This window comes from Molossus molossus, unplaced genomic scaffold (genome assembly GCF_014108415.1).
Source record: "Molossus molossus isolate mMolMol1 unplaced genomic scaffold, mMolMol1.p scaffold_m16_p_3, whole genome shotgun sequence".
In the NCBI taxonomy this organism is placed as follows: Eukaryota; Metazoa; Chordata; class Mammalia; order Chiroptera; family Molossidae; genus Molossus; species Molossus molossus.
Window position 1 is genome coordinate 122,372,590 of NW_023425366.1, and position 20,843 is coordinate 122,393,432.

The 20,843-nt window shown below is 58.5% G+C and overlaps 1 protein-coding gene across 2 annotated transcripts in view; it reads right to left on the bottom strand.

Moving 5' to 3' along the window:
* Positions 1-951: 951 nt before the first annotated feature.
* GTF3C1 (general transcription factor IIIC subunit 1) overlaps positions 952-20,843 on the bottom strand; it is a 71,898-nt gene continuing 52,006 nt past the window's right edge. For both annotated transcript variants that reach the window (XM_036278983.1, XM_036278984.1), the window contains exons 22-37: positions 20,511-20,592; positions 20,187-20,375; positions 18,418-18,575; positions 16,131-16,273; positions 14,226-14,307; positions 12,411-12,523; positions 11,084-11,146; positions 10,477-10,570; positions 9,466-9,638; positions 7,576-7,863; positions 6,703-6,962; positions 5,868-6,145; positions 4,132-4,654; positions 3,446-3,497; positions 2,495-2,687; positions 952-1,699 (exon numbers count right to left, since the gene is read on the bottom strand). In XM_036278983.1, coding sequence (XP_036134876.1) covers positions 1,487-1,699; positions 2,495-2,687; positions 3,446-3,497; positions 4,132-4,654; positions 5,868-6,145; positions 6,703-6,962; positions 7,576-7,863; positions 9,466-9,638; positions 10,477-10,570; positions 11,084-11,146; positions 12,411-12,523; positions 14,226-14,307; positions 16,131-16,273; positions 18,418-18,575; positions 20,187-20,375; positions 20,511-20,592 — 2,904 coding nt within the window. In that variant the 3' untranslated portion in view covers positions 952-1,486. The remainder of the gene's footprint in view (positions 1,700-2,494; positions 2,688-3,445; positions 3,498-4,131; positions 4,655-5,867; positions 6,146-6,702; positions 6,963-7,575; positions 7,864-9,465; positions 9,639-10,476; positions 10,571-11,083; positions 11,147-12,410; positions 12,524-14,225; positions 14,308-16,130; positions 16,274-18,417; positions 18,576-20,186; positions 20,376-20,510; positions 20,593-20,843) is intronic.

Sequence of the window (20,843 nt, forward strand, 5' to 3'; positions counted from 1 at the left end):
TCTCCTTCCCTCCCATTTTTTTTTTTTTTTTTATCCTCACCCGAGGACATTTTTCCATTTTTTGTACAGATAGAGTGGGAGGGAGAGAGAGGAAGAGAGAGAGAGAGGGAAACATCGATGTGAAAGGGACACATCGAGTGGCTGCCACCCGCACGACCAACCAGGGCCGGGGACAAACTGCAACCGAGGTACGTGCCCTTAGCGGGAACCGAACCCGGGTCTCTCCGGACCGCAGGCGGACGCTCTAACCGCTGAGCCAAACCGGCCAGGGCTTCCCTCCCATTCTATCTGAAGATAAAGGGAAAAAAAGTATCCTCGGGTGAGAATTAAAAAAAGAATATGAAACCAATTTTTAAAGAAGCTGGCAACTCAAATAAAAATAAAAGGAACTTCCATGGACCAAACCCACGCCACAGGCCGCGATCTCTGCTGCCTGGCCCTGGCTGGTCCTGCCCAACACACCCGACGAGCTTCCTAGTCACGGACCGGGCGTGGGCCGGCTGAGGGGCAGGGGCTGGTGGTGAGCTGCACCCAGGTGGCTGTGCTCAGCCAAGCTCCTCCTTTGTCCTTTGATTTCACTGGGAACATCCACTCCCGGTTGTTACGCAGCTGAAGACAAGGAATCCCCCGGGGACCAGACTCTTAGGAAACACACAAAACCAAATGCAATTTACTTCACTTTAATTGAAAACCAAATAAATACATGCCAGGGGATTTTTTAAAATGAGGAAAGAGGTTGAAAAACAAAACAAACCCCAAACCCCAAACCTACAGGGACTCCTGGTTTCTTGTCAGCAGGAGAGGTGGGCCCACCCGGCTGGAGGCCTGCCAGGGGGCTTGCCAGACTAAAAAGGGACCTTCGGGCTCCTCTTGGGGGGCGCAGACCCAGCCTCAGGGTCAGATGTGCTGCCTGGATAGCAGTAAGTCTCTGCGGGGGCCTGGGCAGCACACAGCCTCCACTGTGACATGTCCCCACAAGGCCCGGATGCTCAGGGCTGGGCTTCTGGGGAGCCAGGGAGTCGCCTGGTGCCGGGATCCGGAACACGAGGCAAACCCCACAGCCCAGAGCTCCTGGTCCTGCTGGCCAGTAGCTGACAGCTCTGAGGTCCATGCGGGAGGCCTGGGGCCTCGGACAAGTAGGCTGTGGCTCCCAAAGGCACCCACACTTCGAAAGCCCGTGGAGGAGTTCGCTGGGGCCTCTCAAACTCACAGCACCAGGCTCCCGAGAATGGCAGGCAGCTCGGCGAGCGGACGTGTCTGCAGTGGCGCTGGGCCCTGGTACAACAGGAAGAGCATGGGTGGGCCCCAAAGTCTGCTTGCGGCTGCTCCCCGCAACTCCAGGGTGCCCAAGCCAGTCCAGGCAGAGGGGCAGAAGGGTGGGTGGCCCGAGTTCCGGTCAGGGCTGGGCAGACCTTCTGTGGGGGCAGGCAGAGGCCCCTCCTCGGGAGCCAGCAGCACGGACGGGAGGGACCTGATAGCCACACGCCTATAGGTGGATCCACTTGTTCCAGTTGACCTCGTGGGGGAACACGCGGCCCAGCCGCAGGGTGCAGTCCAGCGTGGGCTCGTAGAATGCCACGGCACTCCCGCTGGGGCTGGAGGGCACCTCTGCCCCCTGCTCCCCGGGTCTGGAGAAGAGGGAGACGGCCGCGGGCTTTCTCAGCAGGCGCTTCTTAATGCAGCCAAGGAATTCCAGGCCCTGCACACAGCAGACACAGGTTGGCAGGTGCACGTGTGGACCAGCCCTGCTGCTTCTGGAACAGGGGCACCTGAATGTGACCTTGAGTGACAGCAGGGATTGACCAGGAGGGTTAAGCAAAGCCTAGGGCAGGAGAGAACAGTGCGGCCAGCATCCCCACGCACCCAAGTGCTTCCGGGCGGGGTTCTGTTTGGCCTGCTCAGGGCTCAGGGTTCAAGAAGTTTGTTTCCAGCTGGTGAGGAGGAGCTGGAGCCCCGGGCACACATGGCCATGGTGCAGGGTGAGGTCAGCCTGGCTGGGCGCAGCTGCCCTCCGCTCTCCCCGCCACCCACGAGGGCTCATCACTCCTTTACCAGCCTGCCCAGGGGCCTGCGTGCTCCTGACCCTTGTTTGGAGAGTGTCAGCGATGAGACCCCGGGAATGTTGATGTTCAGCCTGAGCAGCAGCATGGGGCCCGTGAAGGCCACCAAGTGCCAGCAGGAACCCAGGGCAGGGCTGGGGACTCGGGAGCTGCGGGAGGCGCGGGGGGCCGCGGGGGGCCGCGGGGAGTTGTGGGCAGAGCTGCCTCAGAGGCAGCACAGACGGCTCTGTGCAGGGCTGACAGCGAGGCGAGGCACCCGTGAGGGGCAACTGGAGCAGAGGGCTCTTCCGAGGAGCCTGGCCTCTGCCGGGAGGCGGCTGGGCCAGTCTCTGCAGCTCCTGCCCCTAAGGGTGGTGCCTGTGTGTGGTGGGCACACCCTGGAACTCATCTGGCGCACCCACCCCGGGCCCGGAAACGGCAGCTAGTGGGCGCACCTGGAGCAGCTCGAGCACGGCCACGGGCTGCAGGACGCCCTGGTAGTGCTGCAGCAGGCAGCTCTCGGGCACGCCGGGCCTGCTCATGATGTGGTACAGCACGGCCTCCATCATGCCCTTGCACACCGGCGTGTTCAGGTGGCCGTCCACGATGCGCCACGGGCGGCTGATGAAGCAGATGCTCTCACAGTCCCTGCAGGGCGGGCAGGACGGGGAAGACCGCTCGCTCACACGCAGCCCCTCCAAGACGGGACACGGGCTGAGGGAGGTCCAGGTCTGGCCCGGGTCTGTTTTTGGCTCTTCCCCTCCGCCCTCCCCTCCCACCTGGACAGAGGGGCCCACCCCAGGGCCCACGCCTGCTGGCCGAGGAAAGAACAGTGTGGGCCCTGCTCAGACTCAGCCGTACCGAGACGAAAGAGCCAACGGCCCCGGCCCCACGGCAGGAGGCAGAAGAGCCGGCTGCAGACGCCCCAGCCCAGCGGGGCCTGGGCCAGCGCGGCCTCACCCCAGGGCAAGCTCAGAGGGAATGCTCTGCCGCTGTGTCCTCGGGGCTTCCAGACACTTCCCTCAGAGCAAAGGTCTCTGCTGAGCACTAGGCAGTGACTGGTCTGCCACGCAGGCCCAGGCGTGGGGCAGGCTGTGGACTCGCTGGGCACCGGGCTTAACTGGGCCGCAGGTGACAGCCTGAGCCCTGGGAGGCGGGAGCACGTGCGTCCCATCGAGCTGAAGGCCACGCACACTCGGGAGGCCCTCCTCAGATCGGCGTCTGTGGAACCCACTGCACAAAGGACACCTGCCCCGCCCCCCGTGAGGGGGACAACAGTCCCACACACCCCAGGCCCCGGTGGAGCAGCACTGCTGGGCTCAGGGTCCGATACTGCTCTGTCGTATCCTGGGCCTCCTGGGACCCTGAGGGCAGCCCCTGCCCCGCCTCCTGCCCCAGTCACTCACCTTTCCCGTGTTGCCTGCGAGAGGCCGCTGGCCGCGGAGATTTCTGCCGAACCTGACAGGAGGGAAAGGGCGGGACTGAGAGGTGGGAGCTGTCTCTTCCTCCCGCACTCATTCGACAAGTGCTCCCGGTGGTGGGGACAAGGCTGCGACAAAGGACAGAGCCTGCTCCTCAGAGCCTCCCCCTGCAAAGTGGCGGCCACGGGGCCGAAGCCGCACACCCAGAGCAGGACTGGGGCTGCGTGTGCACCTGAGGGCTCGTTCCCGGGCCTGACCGCAGAGCCACGTGTGCAAAGGCCTTAGGCAAAACAGCCCCCAAACAGAACACCGCGAAAAAACACCTGAAGAGGCCACTGCTGAGGTGACACAAGGATTTGCACACAGGTCGGGGCAGATTCAGTGCCAGTCCCCGGGAAGGGGACACCCTCCGTGTCTGCTTCTGCTCCCCCCAGTTGCTGCCTTCGCACTGTGCCTCAGTCGGCTTGGGAGCTGCAGAAGCTTCCTGCCCTCAAGCGCAAAGGCCACATGGAGACAGGCTAACCCTTTCCTGCCCGGGGCGAGGCTACGCAAAGCTCAAGTAAAGGCCCTTTTGCCGACAGCAGCAGGTTCCCCGTCTCACAGGATGACCAGGCCCAGGGACAGGGAACGGACGGGTCAGGGGACGGGGAGTGGGGGACAAGGTGCTGCACCTCTGGTGTCTTCCGAGCCCTCTGGAAGCTGGGCCTGACAGCTCAGCTGCTCTTGGCCTGGGGAGCTGGGTACCCCGGCACCCTCTTGGTCCTCCTGCCTGGCTTCCGACGCTCCAGGGAGGGGCTGCCCTGCACCTGTCTCTTCAAGAGCTACAGGAAGAGCCGGTGCCGGGGTTTCCGGGCCGAAGCGCAGGCCCTGGAGCGCGGGCCGCTTTGCGGGGGGCTGTTGGGCGCTCTCGGAGGCGGCCTCCCCGCTCTGACCGGCCGGGTCGGCGCTGGCCCAGCTGGCACGCCTCTTGCTGCTCTGGGGGCCCTGGGCGGGTGGTGCCTGCCCCTCGGCGGCACCGTCCTCCCTGGGAGGCCCCTCCAGAGGCCTGGCCGGGGCATCCGCTCTCTGACTGTTGGTGTCCTCTTTCCCCTTCAGCCGCACCGAGCGCAGGAGCCAGGGCTGGGCACAGGCCATGGTCACCAGGCGAATGGAGTTCCCACCAACTTCCAGCACCTGCTGTCGTTTCAAGAGGTCCTAGGAAAGCAGGAGACACACGGGTCTGCGTGGGACCCCAGGATCAGCAGGGTTTGTGCCCCTTGTCTGATGTGTCTTAGGTCTAAGCAAGTGCCCAGGGCCATGAGGGCAGACATCTCGAGGACGTGGCGGGCTTCCAACTCCACGTCGGCCACCAAGCCGGCTGTGCGGCCCTGGGCGACCCTTCCCCTCTAGGCTCAGTGTGCCTGTCTGGAAAACAAGTCCGACGTGCGAACTTGGAACCACAGCTGTGCCCTCGAAGCTGACGTGACTTTGTGAGTCTCCTTCTGCTGGCCAGCGTCCTCCCCCAGAATTCAACACTCAGAGCGCTATCAAGTCCTTCTGCAAAAGCCACTGTCGCCCCTCCGAACGGCTGCTCCTCCTGCGCACATCGTGCACCGGCCGGTTCCCACCCAGGAGCTGCACAGCTCCGCGTGGCACACGGAGACACCATCGTCTTTCTTTCAGTTTTTCTGTTAAAAACCCACAAGTCAGGGCTCAGGGAATTTGCCTGGAACCAGGCCTCACATCCAGGCCATGTGGGTCTGGGGAGGGTTTGCTGTGGGCACTAGCCCTTGGGCCTCCAGGTCAGGCACCAGGAACTAAGGGAGCTGCCTGAGCCACCACCTCTCAACACCTGGGCCCTGCTGCCTGGAGGCCACACCGTGGCCCGGACGATCCCCACCCCGCCTCCCCAGGCTCCGGGTGCACCAAGACGTTCATGGACAATCAAATCCCCGTGCACAGTGGTCATCAGCACCTCTTATCCCTGCACCCGTAAGAACTTGTTAGACAACAAACACTGGCCACCATCCTCCCTGCCCAACGGCATCGCTCACTGGGATCTGCACCCTACTGCCTGCAGCTGGGACAGGGCGGGGGGTGGCCAGGTCCCCAGGCACTCCACTTCAGAGTTCATCGCAGTCACACTCCTTGGGTTCAGGGTCACTGAAGACAACTGGTCCAGGTGGGAGAACGGTGAGTCAAGGGCTCCAGCCAGTGGGCTGAGGGAGCAGGGCTCAGTCTGTTTAGACCTTTGAACACTCAGGAGAAGCTGGGTTTTAGGTAAATCTCCTATTTTAAATGTTGACAACTAATTCAGTTTTTAAAAACATTATACGCTATGCCTCAAACCCAGCGCACCTGCAGTGTGCACCTGGCCTGGGAGCCGCAGCTTCCGCTTCGCTGCCGGGCGGCCTGGAGCACAGCTCACCTGCACGTAATCTGCGAGGGTCCTGGTGCGCTCGCCGCCTGCCTTCTCAAAGGCACAGAACCATCTGCTCAGCTCCACCTTGTCCACCCCAAAGCAGCCTGTGGCTGCAATGGCCCCCTGGACCTCCAAGGCGGCGGCCACGTCTCCAGGCTTATACCCAGACAGCTCCACCTGGCGGACAAACTCTTCCAAGCTGCAGGTGTCCTGGTTGTGTATCAGCCTGGTGAATGTGTCAGGGAGGCAGGAGGTTCCCACTCTCAGCTCCTCCAGAGAAGGGGCTGCGAAGACAGGAGGATGAGCATCAGTCCTGCGGGGCCCCCCAGGCCTGTGCACCAGTGATACAGAGGCAGGATGTGCTCCGGCACCAACCACTGCTCCCCAAACCTTCCAGGTGGGCACGGTTGGACCCCTGCCAGACAGGCCCCTGGGTCCTTGACTGTAGCCGATGGGGCTAGATTTTCCGGGGCCAGTATAATTCTGCTCAAGTCTCAAAGGGCTCGGAGGTGGGGCTGGGTCCGAAAACCGTGACCCCAAAGTTCTGGAGGGAAGGTCCTCAACTCCCCACCCTGGGCCCCACTCTTCCTGACACTGTGCTCACTGCCCCAGACCCTGTGACAGAACTGAGACCCTTCCATAACCCGCTGCTGTGTACACTCGCCAGGGCTGTTCCCGTCTCTCTCTGCAGCTACGAAGGGAGTCATCCGAAGAACTAGACAGAGACAGTGAGAAGTGCCCGGAGAACCCGTGCCCCCGTGACTGTGGACAGGGCATGGTGACGGAGAAGGGGGGACGCACAGCCTGGAGTCTCCCCACTGCGGGCCAGGGCGGCGCTCACCGGTGGACGCGAGCCGGGTGGGCGTGGGGCTGCAGCGCAGCCGGAACTGCACGTGGCAGGAGTTCACCACGATGCTGTCGTTGGGGTTGAGGTTCCGGGTGCTGACAATGCCGGGGGCGCAGTAGCCCCGCATCAGCAGGTAGTTGGTGTGAGAGGCCTGGGGGGCTTTCACCTCGATGCTCCGGCGCTTGCCCCCCGGGTCTTCATCCAATTCTTCCTCTTCCTCCTCCTCCTCTTCCAAGGCCCCGTCCTTGCCCAGGCTGGGAGAAGAACATGCCCTCGAGGATGGAGCTCAGGCCCCATCTGCTGCCCTGCCACCCCTCCCGGCGCACACTGTCCCCCTCAGGGTGCCTGTGACTGGGCCTCAGCGACGGCCCATGGTGACCGTGGACACCTGGCCTCTGGCTGTGAAGGTCAGCATGGACCGCATTCCAGATTCTCCCTCGCCCACCTTCTCCCACACCTGAGTCCTCTTCACATACCTGTCTTTGCAAGGGCTGTTCCTTCTGTCTGAAAACCCTTCCTAGTCTGTCCTCAGTAACGCCTGCTTCCCACTAGATCCCGGTTCAGCTTTTGCGCCATCAAGGGGCTTTGGCCACTCTCTCCTTCCCTACTCACCCCTCCTCGCACACCACACCGGGTCCTTCTCTGGCCGCCAGAGGCAGAGCCGAACTGGCTGCGGCACCGCAGCTCCCGGCACACAGGTCTGAGGCCCTGTCGCAGGACCTCCCCAAAGGCACCCTGGGCTCTGCTGTCCTTGTGGCAGATGCCCACACAGCGCTGACCCGACTCGGGGACAGTCAGCACATCCTCGCTGTGCTCAGTGGCCTGCAAGGTGCTGGTGTGAGCAGCTGCCCAGCGCGCAGCCCTTACCTCTTCATGACCTCGTTCTCCACCATCGAGCTGTCCACCACGACGATCTGCTCGGGGATCCTGACATCCACAGAGACAAGGCCCAGAGAGAAGAGGGTCAGGGCGGCCACACAGTGCCCTCCAGGGCCGTCCAAAGAAAATGCCACCAGGTCACTTGGGGAGTCGTGACTATCCTGCTCTTTGAAGGAGAAGTTATCGGGCTGGTCCAGCTTGCCGGCAGCCCGGACTCTGTTGAAGAACTGGAACGATTCTGTGCAGATGGTGGTCGGAAATCTCCAGGTGAAGATCCTGCAGACACAAAGGGAAGGGATTCCTGGGGACGGCTGTCGGGAGCCTTCGGCTGCTGGGCTGTGTGCACTGCAGACCACTGCTGTGAAGCCAGCACCCAGCTCCTCTCCGCCAACGCAGGCCCCGCACGGACCCCAACCGTGTGCACCGTCCCCACTCACCCGAGCACCTAGGGCCGGGCAGGGCCACATCCTTTCACCCGACTCGATGCCTCGCAGGCACTCACTGTGCACAGGTGCCAAGCTGGGGCAGAGAGTGCACTTTCTGGATTAACCACTTCCCACGCCCCGCCCGGACCCAGACGAGACGCGCGCCGTCTCCAGAGGTGGCTGCGGGGCGGCGAGCCCTGCCCTGTCCGAGGTGACTTCCCGGCCTCCCACGGCAGACAGTGGGGTCTAGGTCAGAGGCCCCTGGTCTTCCTGATCTGCTGACCACTGCCTCTCCGCCCACAGAAGACAAGTGGCTCAAAGCCAAATGGCCTTGTTTGGACTTGGACACGTGTCTTCTGCTGCCCAGATCAGGGCTCGTTCAGTGCGCAGGCCGCTCCCCGGAGAGGAGACTGGGGTCACCTGGGATGGGTCTTTGGGAAGGGAGCAAGTGTCTGGAGTCCCAGGCAGAGATAAAAGAAACAAGACACACTCAATCTGTTGTTCTGTTTCTGAATGCAGCCTGTGCAGCTCTGAGGGCTGGTCAGGAGGCCAGCAGGGAGCAGGGAAGCCCGCCCAGGGGAGGAGCCGCACGCAGAGCTCCTGGGACTGCCGCAGGGCTCCCTCTGCGTGGGGACGGAGGCCGGGCCAGAATGCCAGTGTGCGCCGAGACCAGCCAGTGTGAGGCCACGCTGAGCTGTGAGGGGCGCCCCTGCAGGAGGGGCCCCGGTGAGGCGACTCCCGACCGCGCACTGGCCTCGGATGGCTGCTGTGCTGCAGCGGAGTCTGAGCAACACCCGGCGGCTTCGAAGCAGTGAGCCTGCAGGACGGGCGGCCGGGTGCAGCTCTGAGCGTGAGGACTAGGGATTGAGCTGTGCCCACCCAGGAGGGTGCACTTTTTTGTTGCTGTTAATCCTCATCTGAGGATATTTTTTCCATTGATATTTAGAGAAAATGGAAGGGAGGGAGGGACAGGGAGAAAAACATCGATGTGAGAGAGACACATCGTTTGGCTGTCTCCTGCATGAACCCAACCAGGGCCAGGAATCAAGCCAGGTATGTGCACCTGGACCAGGAATCAAACCCGAGACCCTTTGGTGCATGGGCTGACGCTCTAACCACTGCTACACTGGTCAGGGCAGGAGAGTGCACTTTTAACTGGACCAAGTATCACATTGAAACTTGTCTTACCCAATTTGACAGGAGAAAGGAAAATAAACTACCTGCAAAAATGGTAAATGCCCCAACACAAAATGCCACAAGTGTCAACCTTATTCCCACACAAGGAAGGACAGTAGGTGAGAAACTCATTTCCAGAGGCTGCGTCTCATACACGAGGCCACAAGGGGCTCGGCTGCTGTGCTCTCTGGTGGAGATGGGCGTCCTGTGACTTCCACCCATGCGGACACGGCCCTGCCTTCCCCAGGCCGCCACGGGCTCCTGAGCAGGTGCTCACTTGTAGTAGCTCTGGGACAACTGGTAGGACATTGGCACGAAGGGCAAAGCCCGGTTTTTCTTTGGGCCCAGTGTGTGGTTAACCCGGCGCCGGTTGACCAAGCTCCTTTTCTGGCACTCCATGAAGGCCTTCCCGAGAATCTGGTCCTTATACTCCTGGTACAGGCGGAACGTCTGCAACACAGCAAGTCAGGGGTGAGCAGCAGGCCGGGAACAGCCAGGACGTGCGGATGGCAGGAGCGAGGGCTGACTGTCTATGGACTGCGTGGGACTAGGGCATGGAGGCCAGAGCTGACACTTGGGGGTGTGTGTGGGAGAGCCTGGAGGAAGCTAGCAACCCTGTCAACCTGTACCCCCACCATCAAAGACACCTCAGAGACCACAGAAGGACAGGCGACAGGAGAAAGAGGAAGGCTCTGCACCCCACACCCATTTCTCGGGATGCAAAGGCACCAGGAGTCAGTGCACAGTCACCTGTGACCATCCTCTCTCTTCCTCCTCACCCAACACGTTACGCGCTTAGCTGGCTCTGTTCCCAAACGCACGCGGCTCAGGCCTCTACACGGCCACCACCGAGCTCACGCTGCCACTTCCCATGCAGCCTCCAGCCAGCGGCGCCCCATCCTCCCACCCGACCGTCCTCCACAGAAACAGAAGGTAAGCCTCGGATGCCCGTGTCAGACCCGCGCTCCTTCCCTACCTCAAACCCCAGTGGCTTCCGCCTGCAGGCAGAATGCCCACCTCACTGTGCTGGACAAGGACGCAGGGGCCTTGCCCACTGCAGCCTCGCCTCCTGCCAGCCCACCTCTCAGCAAAGCACTGGGACTGTGGGAGGTCACTGGGTCCTGTGCCCACACTTTAAAGATGAAATAAGTAAGGGCCAGAGTTTCGAGGGGACTCAGCCCCCCGGACCACAGTTGAAAGGGAATGAACGGAACCTCACAGGGTACCGGCCTCTGAAGGGACCCGGTCCCAGGGCCACTGCAGAGTGACGCGGGTCCCCGACGCCCACCTGGAAGGACTGGCAGGACTTCATCTGGCTGTCCGACAGAGCCAGCGTGCTCTGGATCAGGTTCTGCAGCACCAGGTAGTGGATGTCGTCCACGCTGAAAGAGGGACGGCTCAGCGACGTGAGGCCACAGGGCACTGCATTCTGGGTACACTCAGTTCTCATTACACAAAAATTTCCAATCTCACAGAAGTGACCTGACTACCCAAACTAGTTTTAAACCAAAACAAAATACATGATATTTTTAAAAATCTAACTGGCCAATTTCCGCAGGAAAAAAAGCTTCCACTTAGGGGCAAGGGGTGACATAACCCGTGAACAGCTTTTCCCAATTAAAAGTGCGGTTAGGAGCTTATATTTTCTTTTCATTCAATTTTAAGCACGTTTTTGTCCAAAGAGAATAGGCTTCTCACTGAAATACAGAGTTAAAATCGAACGGCATGTTGTGTCTAAGACGGGGAAGCTGAGCTGTCTGAGCCCGTCTGCCTAGAAAGCTCAGGGCTGAGTTCAGACCCGCCCTCGGCCCACCATGAGCCCAGGCCAGTGATGCTGGAGGTCGGCCACCCAATCGAGCAGCTGAGGAAAACACACTCGGTGTGTCAGCACTTGCCTGTTAAGTTCATCCTCCTTCCTGATTTGGTCTTTTTGGTCTCCAATCGCCAAAACTCGATATCTGCGTAAGACAACAAAAGAGCACGTCAACGCAACACACAGATCTGCACTGACCGAGCTGTGGCTGGCCCAAGACAGCCATTCACTGGCTGAAATGTTTGAAAAATAATGTTAAACTCACCAAAATTCAAACATGTGCATGTAAATTAAAATGAGAAAATACTGTCCTGTCTATCAAGTGAGCATGTTAAAAAAGGCAAGCTGAGAGAACGAGGGATGTCCATTTACTGGTAATTATGAAGCGACGTAAGAAATGCTGCTAGGCTGGGTGCTACTACTATGTTAAGGGAGGAGGACAAAAACTTGTGGACTCATTATGATTAAAAATAAGCACAAGGCCCAGCTGTTGTGGCTCAGTGGATTGAGTGTCGTCCCATGGACTGAGAGGTCCTGGTTCAATTCCCAGTCAGGGCACATGCCCGGGGTGCATGAGCTTGATCCCCAGTAGAGGGCGTGCAGGAGGCAGCCAATGATGTTTCTCTCTCACATCGATGTTTCTATCTCTCTCCCTTTCTCTCTCTTAAAAAAAAAATCAATAAAAACATATTAAAAAAAAAAAAGTGTGTCAGCTCCAAAAATGACTACGAACCACTCCCGATGCCCAGAGCATAGCAGGCACCATATACATTGTCCAACAAAGGAAAAGATCTCCAACAGAAACACAGAGGCCAACTGCAAAGGTATTGTACAGCTCGCAGACAGAAGCGAATCCATGATCGTCTCCTCACAGGAAGAAGTACGGGGGCTGGAGAGACTGTCTTGAGGAGGACGGTGAAGAGGGGATTCACACTGGGACTGAGCAGAGAAGGCAGGCCTGTTCACAGAACACAGGATTCTACAGTTTCACAGGAGTCTGTGCTCAAACCCACGTGTGTTTCCTCCAGATACCGAGGGGTGGAGTTGGAATGCGCTGACGTTCAAAGTCAGACCCCTACGCTCAGTCTTGGCCCTGCTGCTCAGAAGCACTGTGACCTTGGGGAGTTACTCACCTCTCCGTTTCTTCCCATGTAAAAGGAGCAATCTCAGCAACAGTGCCCGGCCACCCGAGACAGCCCGAATTAAGCCAGCGGCAGGCTGACTGGGAGAACGAAGGCGAGTGCCTGGCAGTGGGCTCCCCAATTTCAGGTCACCGTGGGGCCCAGCGTCAGGAGAGACAGCAGGGTTAGCTGCAAGGCCGAGTGAGGCTGCCGACCCTGGCAGGCCCAGCTGGTGACATTTTCTCTTGGCCCAGAGGATTACACAGGACCTTCCCAGAAGAACCTTACCTGGCAAACAACTCCTGGAGCGTGTCTGGGATTTCAAGGTTAGGATTCCTTAGGGATGAACTAAACTTCTCCTTAAGCTTCTCCACAAATTCTTTAAACTCACTGGCACAAACCTTTGAACACGAGAGAACGAGATGTTAAGCCTACTCGCCCTGAAGGGAGGCTTTGAAGATCCGTCAGGGAAAACCCTGTAACCAGCTCCTGTGGCAGTGACCCCCGGACACACTGCTGAGAAGCGCTGCCTGCTCCTCCTGGGCCGCCCTGCCCACCAGGCCCCGGGGAGCAGACGGCCGCTCAGGGATTGGGCACACCTGGTGCAACAGACACGCCAACAGCCCCACGACTGCACCTCTCCCCCTGCCCAGGAGGCCCAAGCTGTCCTGCACAGTCCCCAGAACACCCACCACGTCCCACCCCCACCCCAGCAGCAGGCCTGTGCTCCCATCCTTCCTCCTTCCGGGTCTGTTCCTGGGGCAGTCCACCTCCTTCCTCTCCTCCCACACCCCCAACCATAGACCCTAAACTAGTCCCCTACTGGACACCTGCAGGGCGACCATCCCATTCCAGACCAGGATCACAACGCAGCCAGCCCCTCACCGCCCTGCTGCCTGCGGTCTCGCACCTCGTGTATCCCCCACAGTGGCCAGCCAACTGATCATGTGACATGGGGTGCACTCACTCCCGCCCTGCGGCCTCCCACACACACTCACGGGTCACCTCACTCCCCTTCCTTCACTGCCTTTGCCTCAGCCAGCCCCTCATCTTAGGCGTCTGGGTTCAGTGCTGAACCGTTAGAAAGCCCTGGGCAGTAGACAGACGCTGTTGGTAGCCTACTTCCACCACCCCAGCCTTTCTCAGGAGTGGAGCCGGCTCCGGCTTGGTTTGGGGAGGACGCACCCTCAGAGGCTTCTGGGAAAGGCTGTCCCCTCCATGATACAAGGGCCCCGTGGGCCCATGCAGCCCCTCCCTCCACTTCTTCCTGTCCTGGGATTCTGTTGTGAGGATCTGAGCTCCAGCAGTCAGCCAGCAACCATGAGGTGACTGGCATGAAGATGCGCAGCTGACTGGGGACTAGAATGAACCTGGGTCCTTGGTGACATCTCTGCTTCACTGCACAAGCCCACAGTGGCCTGGCTCCGGACTGTTCGCACCTGGGAAGACCAAGTCTCGGCCCCTGCGGTGCTGGCTTTCTGTCACCTGCCTCATAGGCACTGCTCGCACTCCGTTGACCAGGCGTCCTCTCTCAGGGTGGCTGCGCTGCTCTGTGCAGCCCATTTACTCCTCTGCCTGCCCCACTACCCCGTGGCTCCGAGGGAAGGGCTGGACCTGCACTGTGACTGGCCTCGCCTGGCACCAGGCCGACACACTGCAGTGTTGTCACAGCGAGCGAGGGCTGAGTGGCTCTGAGCTGAAGAGCAGAGACATCTGGGTCTGTGAAGACAGGCCCCTTCCTTGCTGGCCACTGTCCCAGCCCCACCTGGACAGACAGCTCAGAAAGATTCTCCTATCCCATCTGCAAGCTTTGCAGGAAGTCTAGCTGCTTGAACTTTGAAGAGCTGCCCTATTTTCTTAGCCAACAGGCCCACGGCACAGCAGCACTGCAAAGCTGCGTGTCGAGTCCTAACCATCTTTAAAACGAATGCTGGAGACGGATCCAATGATGCCCAAAGCCAGAGACCTGGCAAGTCAGCTCCCAAACGAGCAGGAGAACCCCATGTCTGTAAGGCTGGCAGGGGCCCGTGGACCCAGGGACTAGAACAGACCTGGAACCCCAGCCCTGGAGCAGGCGGAGCCTAGCCACCACACCGGACCTACCTTTGGGTCTTCATAGTCACATTTTCGATTCATGAAATCTCCCACAAGGGCCTTATCTTGGTACACCTCGGCCAGGCACACCCTGCAGAGAGAAGGTCAAATGAGGCTGGGCACTGGAGTGACGTCTCTGCTCAGAACCATCAGATCTCCGGCTGACTTCTCTGGCTTTGCCTGACCATAAAGCGTGATTTACCTGTATACTTGGTGTGTGAGTAAAGCTTAGCCAAACCTGATTAGAGACAGGTCTGTTACTGCTCACACTATACTGTGGCTTCTCCGAGCTTCTGTCCTCCGCGTGCAAGCTGAGACCACTGACTCCCAACCACCCTCACAGGACTGGGCCAAGACCAAATGAGATGACTTGTGGGAAAGTATACTGTAAATTTAAGAATATCACACAGGCCCTGGTGCTTCCTATTGTGAAGAGTTCTAACTTCCTCCAAAGCATGGCCCGTGCACCCCACAAACCTCCCAGTCCCCAGGAGGTAAAGAGCCTGACTTGCCTAAAGGAAATGGAGGGACAGACGACCAGAATGTGCCGGCCTCCTATGAGCCAAGCACTTCAACCTTCATAAAAACGTGCAAGATAGAGACTGTCATTCTCCTGCATAGCTTATTGAGGTGAAGGGACCGCAGAGGTCACACTGTGCTAGGCCAGGGCAGGGGGGCAGGTGTGGTCATTACTGGTGGTGTCATCCTGTTCGCGGGCGAGGCCGCAGCCCCGAGAGCAGGGCGCCCCGGCCGAGCCCAGGCTCTGGACTGCAGTGAGCAGGGAGGCCCAGGCCTGCAGCCCCGCTATTCACTCCCCGGGCTGCTGCGGGACAAGTCCCAGGTCTCACTTCTCTGCCAACTCACTGTTGCCATGGACAACTCACATCCTCTCTCTGGGCCTGTTTCTACTCTGAAAAAAGAAGAGTTTGAACCAGGTGATCAGAACCTTTCAGATAGAAAAGACTGAGACTCTATGCACAGCGCAGTGGCTTCGTGCAGGAAAGCCCCCTGGTAACGCAAATGGTTCTCAGCTGGGGAAACGTGGCCCCCAGAGGGCTTCAGGAGACAGCCTGGTGTCACGTGGGAGGACTACTAGTGTCCAGTGGGTACAGGCAGGGATGTGCGCAGCACCCGCCAGGGCACAGGGCAGGGCCTCTCTCTGCAGTCTGGCTCTCTCCCACTGACCCACTGCATGATGACAGTGGTGGAGGCGGCATTCCCAACCGTGCCAGGGCTCCCTCCTGGCCCCTCTCACACTGGCTGCTACGCTTGGGCACCTCCAACATTTGGACGCTCTCTGGTGACCCCTCAAGTCCATGACGGGAGGAGCTGAGGAGTCCGATGAGGCTGGCAAGGGCTTTCTGCCTGGCCCTGCGAGGAGATGGGGGAGGCGGCTGCCTCTCTGGCAAAAGACAAACCACAAGGGGAATGCTTCGCCACCTGGCCAGCCAGCATCACCACAACCGGGCCCTGGCTGGGAAACTCTCAGGGAACACCCAGCTCTGCTGAGGACACTGGTCCACGGAGCCCAGTCCTTCAAGCCAGCTCTGGAGTGGAGCATGTGACGGCCACCAACCGAGACGCAGAGCTGCTCTGGGTGCTAGAACAGCAGTGCGGCCGACAGACGCCTCCGCCTTCCCCATGTGCTAGGACGAGATTCAGTAAGTCACAGCCTGTATGGCCTCTGTGTCCCCATCTGTAACCAACTTCAGAAGGCTTTCCCAGCCCTCAGTAAATCCAGGGCAACCTCCCTGATAAGCACCCGCACTCGGGCAGACCAGCGTGCGCACGGACAGCTCAGAGCCCGCAGGACTTCACACCGGACCTGAAGCAAGTGGGTGGGAGGAGAGCGAGGATGAACCCGCGGCGTCGGAAGCACTGTCCTGGAATCATGAAAGTGCAAATGAGGCTTACTTGTAGTTCATATAGGCTTGTGGGTTTTTGACTATGTAGCGAGCTCTTCGTCCAACTGAATGAGATGTCTTATCCAAAGACTCTTCAAAAGTAGCGTGCAAAACGTCCCGTACAACCTGCCAGGGGACAAATGGGCCCTTCACCTGCATCAAACACAGAGCCAAGACGGGAAATCAGTATCCTCGGAGCCCAGGCCTGGGCGACTGACACAAAGAAGTGGGGACAGCATGTTCTGTGGAGCCTCCTCCGTCGGTGGTCACTCCAAACGCCACCTCGTGTTCACAGTCACATTAACTGGGCACCGACGATGTGCCTGGCAGAGTGAGGTGCCGGGCAGAGGAGCGAGCTAAGCCCCAGTCCTGAGGGGAAAGAGTGTCTTCGGACAAGATCAGTGCTCAGAGGTGCCGGGAAGGACTGACCAGGGCCAGCACGTCAGGGGAGGTATGAACGTGTAAAACGTGCTGAGTCAGAGCGTTTGACAGGCTTCCCTACAGTGTGTGCCCTGAAACGTCCCTGCGTTACAGTGTGCGTTACACTGGCCACCACAGAATGCGCAGTTAGCAGACTCAGGAGAACACCTCAGTCAGGCAGGAAGGCAGAGCTGAGATAAGGGGCTTGAAGACAAGCTGTTTTCTTTTTCATCCTCACCTGAGGACATTTTCTTTTTATATTTATCTTCAGATAGAGCAGGAAGGAGAGAGGGAGAGAGAGAGAGAGAAACATCGATGTGAGAGAAACACATCGAGTGGTCGCCACCCACTCGACCCCAACCAGGGCCGGGGACAAACTGCAACCGAGGTACGTGCCCTTAGTGGGAACCGAACCCAGGTCTCTCTGGTCTGCGGGCCGACACTCTAACCGCTGAGCCAAACCGGCCAGGGAACAAGCTATGTTCTTACAGCCCCAGAAGGAGGTGGCCCAAGAATATGGTGTAAGTTCAAGTGAGTGACTGAGGGCCCGCTGACCTGAATGTGCAGGCCACTCCTGACTCCTCCAGCGCCCCGGGTGGGTGGGGGGGACCTGCCTCCCCTGGGTGGTGATGGCAGAGTCATGGCAGAGGCAGAGAACAGAAACTGGGGACAGCAAGAGTCCCCGTCAGGTTCTTTCTTGGAGAAGGAACTGGGTTAGAATTTAGGAGGGGGCGAGGGTTGAGAGGACCTGGGAAAATGGTCAAGGAAAGGGATCTAATGGGCCCGTGGGCAAACAGCATCCTGGCACAGGACCTCGAAGTGGACTTCTCTTGGCTGTCATGGCTGAGAGCAGGAAACACCAACGGGGCTCTTATGAAGCTGCCTTACGTGTATACCTGGAGGTATTACTACCTACAGAAGCCCTGGCTTGGACGATGGCAGAGCTCACTCTCCTGGTGGCTTCCGCGAAGCGGTTTGATGGGAGCTTCGCCCACCTGGGCTGCTCTCCCCATCTCTCCATGCCTTGTGCAAACGGGGATCAGAACAGCATGAGTGTCAAGAAGAACAGACGAGGGGTCAGCAAGGCTGCTGTGGGGAGCACTGCAAGGAGATGGACTCTGGTTCGGTCTGTGGAACCTTCTTGGAGGCAGACATCAGAGGGAGGAGGGACAATTTGCCAGACCGGGAGTAAGTCCCCCCGCAGGATTCAGGGACATAGGCCAGGAGGACACGTGAACGGGAGACTGTGGCATGGAAGGTGGAGAGTGAACTGAGGAAGGTGGAGTCAGGCCGAGGCCACTGTGCTGCTCCACATAGACTCAGCAAACACCGAGTGGAGGTTCCTGCGTGGCAGGCGCCACAAGGGGGTCCTGGCGATGAGGACGAAGGAGAAGTCCCTTTGCCTGAGAAGTCCTGCCCGGGTCAAGATGTGCCAGAGGCACCAGAAGTGGTAGGAGAACATGTGCCCAAGGGGCAGGGCAGGGCGCGGCGCCCACCCCCAGGTGGCAGGATCAGAGTGGCTTTTCCAGACGGTGAGCAGGCAGACAGAGAAACCCAAATCTTTCAGGCAGAGGATGGAGGAGCCAAGAGGAAAGGGTTAGATTCCTGGTGAAGACAGAACAGCTCGGTCTGCTCTGCTGCAGCCAGGCATAGCTTTGGATATGCTCGCTGAAGGCTGGAAAGAAACGTGCAGAAATGGGAGTGGTATTAATACGTAGGACTCTGGGAGATGCTTTTCCCAGGGGCCAGTCAGATTGCTGAGATGAGCAGCCCCAAGGCCCTGTGTGGGTCGGACAGGAAAGAGCTCCCTGAGAGAGGGACAAACAAGTCAGCTAGCTAGAGGCTGGAAGGAGCAGGGGACCGAGGGGACCAAATACCTTGGTGTTGAGGATGTTGCTGGCAATTCGGCAGAGCATGAGCAGCCCGTCTTCCTGCATGGACCAGGTGACACGCAGTCGGGTCATCCTCTGCAGGGCGCTCTGGTCGGCCTCGTCGTGGTAGCGCAGACTTTTGTTCTTTTCTTCTTGGAGCTCTTCTAAGAACACCAAGAGGAGAAGGGAGGGAGCCTTAACAACTGGTTTGGAGCTGTCACTCTGGAGAGGGAAGGTCTCTACCCAGCTAGAGAGACTTGTCCAAGGGTATTAGCTTTCGGAATCTCATTGTGCCTGGAAGCTATACAACCAATCACAGAGACTCAGCCCTTCCTGCCAGATTGTCCACCCCCGCTCATCATTTGTCTTTGGTGGCATTACAGTGACGGCTGAGCGGCCTGAGTGCGGCCTCCGGCTAGTGCTCTGCCAGCTCCACGCCTTCCTGCTGTGGAGCTAAGCCCTTTAAAGGCACATGCGGGCTCCCCCACTCTGCTGCTCTGGGACCTCAGAGATGTGCGAACTCCGCTGCATGGTGGGGTCAAGGCCCATCCTACAGGGCTGCTGTGGGGACTAAACAAGATGGAAACACCTAGTGCAGCGCCTGGCACAATGTAGCTACTAAATAAAGAATAACAGTCGCTGACATTATGGAATATTTACTATGTGCCAAACACTGGTTCAAACTTTTTACATATATTAACTTCAATGAAAACAATACTTTGCAACAGCCCTATGAGAAAGACTGGTTATCATCCTATTCTGTTATAGGATCTGAAACACAGTAGCACACGGCAACTTGCCAAAGCCACACAACTAGGTAGCAGACCAAGGATTTGAACTTCAGCTCATTACCACTGGGTTTTCCAAGGTCTCCTCCCCTCGGAGGAGATACTGATGGCAGTTTCACGAGGTAAACACCACATGCTACTGCCAACCCCAAAAGATTGCTTAGTGGTCTTCTTCCAAATTAAGGCAGAAGAAAAGCAGGGCAGGGAAATTTGGATTCAAAGTAACAGCACGACTGTACTTTGCCTTGTAATGAACCCAGGTTTTTGTAAGCTAAGCTGGTCTGACGCGTGTCTGGATAGGTTACACGGAGGGGCCACGCTGACTGACAGGCTATTTGTTAAGAACGCCGGCCAAGTAAACCACTGCAGACAGGTTCCTGTTTCAACGTTCTGCTTCCATCTGAAATGCGAGCTAGCAGCCAGGTCTCTGCGAGGCAGGCCGCTTGGGTGCTAGGAAAGTGGCACGAGCCTCCGGCTGCCCTCCTTCACCATCAGCACTGCCAGATGAAGATCTAACGGGTACCACACCCGAGAGCTTCGTGAGGTCTGAGGAGATTCTACAGGCTTAAATGTTTCCTGTCTTTCCTCTAAATGTACAACAAACCTTAAACTTTAGCCTGATTAGCATTAAGCAGAGGCTAAAAGGTAAACCAAAAGAATAGCAAGATTTGGCTGGTTAGAATGAGGATTTTGCTAAGGTGTTTTTGGTTGAGATGAAATTAGAAATTTTACGGAGGCAGTTTCTTAGGGAAAAGGCTCTATAAAATACAGGGGAAGCAGGGGCAGCACGCAGAAATTTCAAGGCTGTCTGTCTGGCAGCTGACCTGGAAAGCATGGTGATCACAGAGTTAGCACTCTGAATCGAGGACCAATGGAAAAGCAAGCCTAAGGGCAGAGCTCAGGCCCGCCTGTGTGAGACTGCGGCACATCCGTGAGCCTGCACGTGCAAAGACAAGGCCTAGCCAATGCAAAGGATCATCACGTAACCTTTCTTCTTTCTTTTCATCTTCTTTCCAGGGTCCTTCTTCAGCCGTTTCCGCTTCTGGCTCTTCCCACCCCTCACTCTCTGGTTCCTGTCCAGCGCAGGCTCTTGGTCAATCTCAAACTGCTCGTCCCCGTCAACACAGAGCTCGGATTCTGTTCTGGCTTCTCCCCAGATATGCAACCTGCCATGGCCTGGAAATAATCACAGGAGAGAAGCACAGCAAGATGAGCGCTGCGAAGGCCAGAAGCCACATGAAACGTGCAGCAGCCGTGTTGGCTCTGAGTCAGCGGCAGGTCTACTCTGGGCAGAACTCCCAGCACACATACCTCCAGCACCGAGGGGCAACGGGCGCTTGGACAGAAAAGACTGGAGCCTCACCGTGAGCCCGTTCTCGGAAGCTTCGTTCTCCTAGAAGACAAGTGCGGCACTGGGTGAAGCATGAAGTCTCATGCATCCCCGGGGCTGAGTGTGCGGGTGTCTGGCGGACAGCCAGGGATGGCCGGCAGCGGGTGCTTCGGAGGGGTCTCCTGTCCAGCCACTTTCCTATTGCACATGCACTCCCTCTTGTGTGACCTTCGCCCCAGACTTCCTGGTCCTTCTTTAAAAAGGAATGCCTGGCCTGGCTGGTGGGGCTCAGTGGCTGAGCGTCGACCCATGCA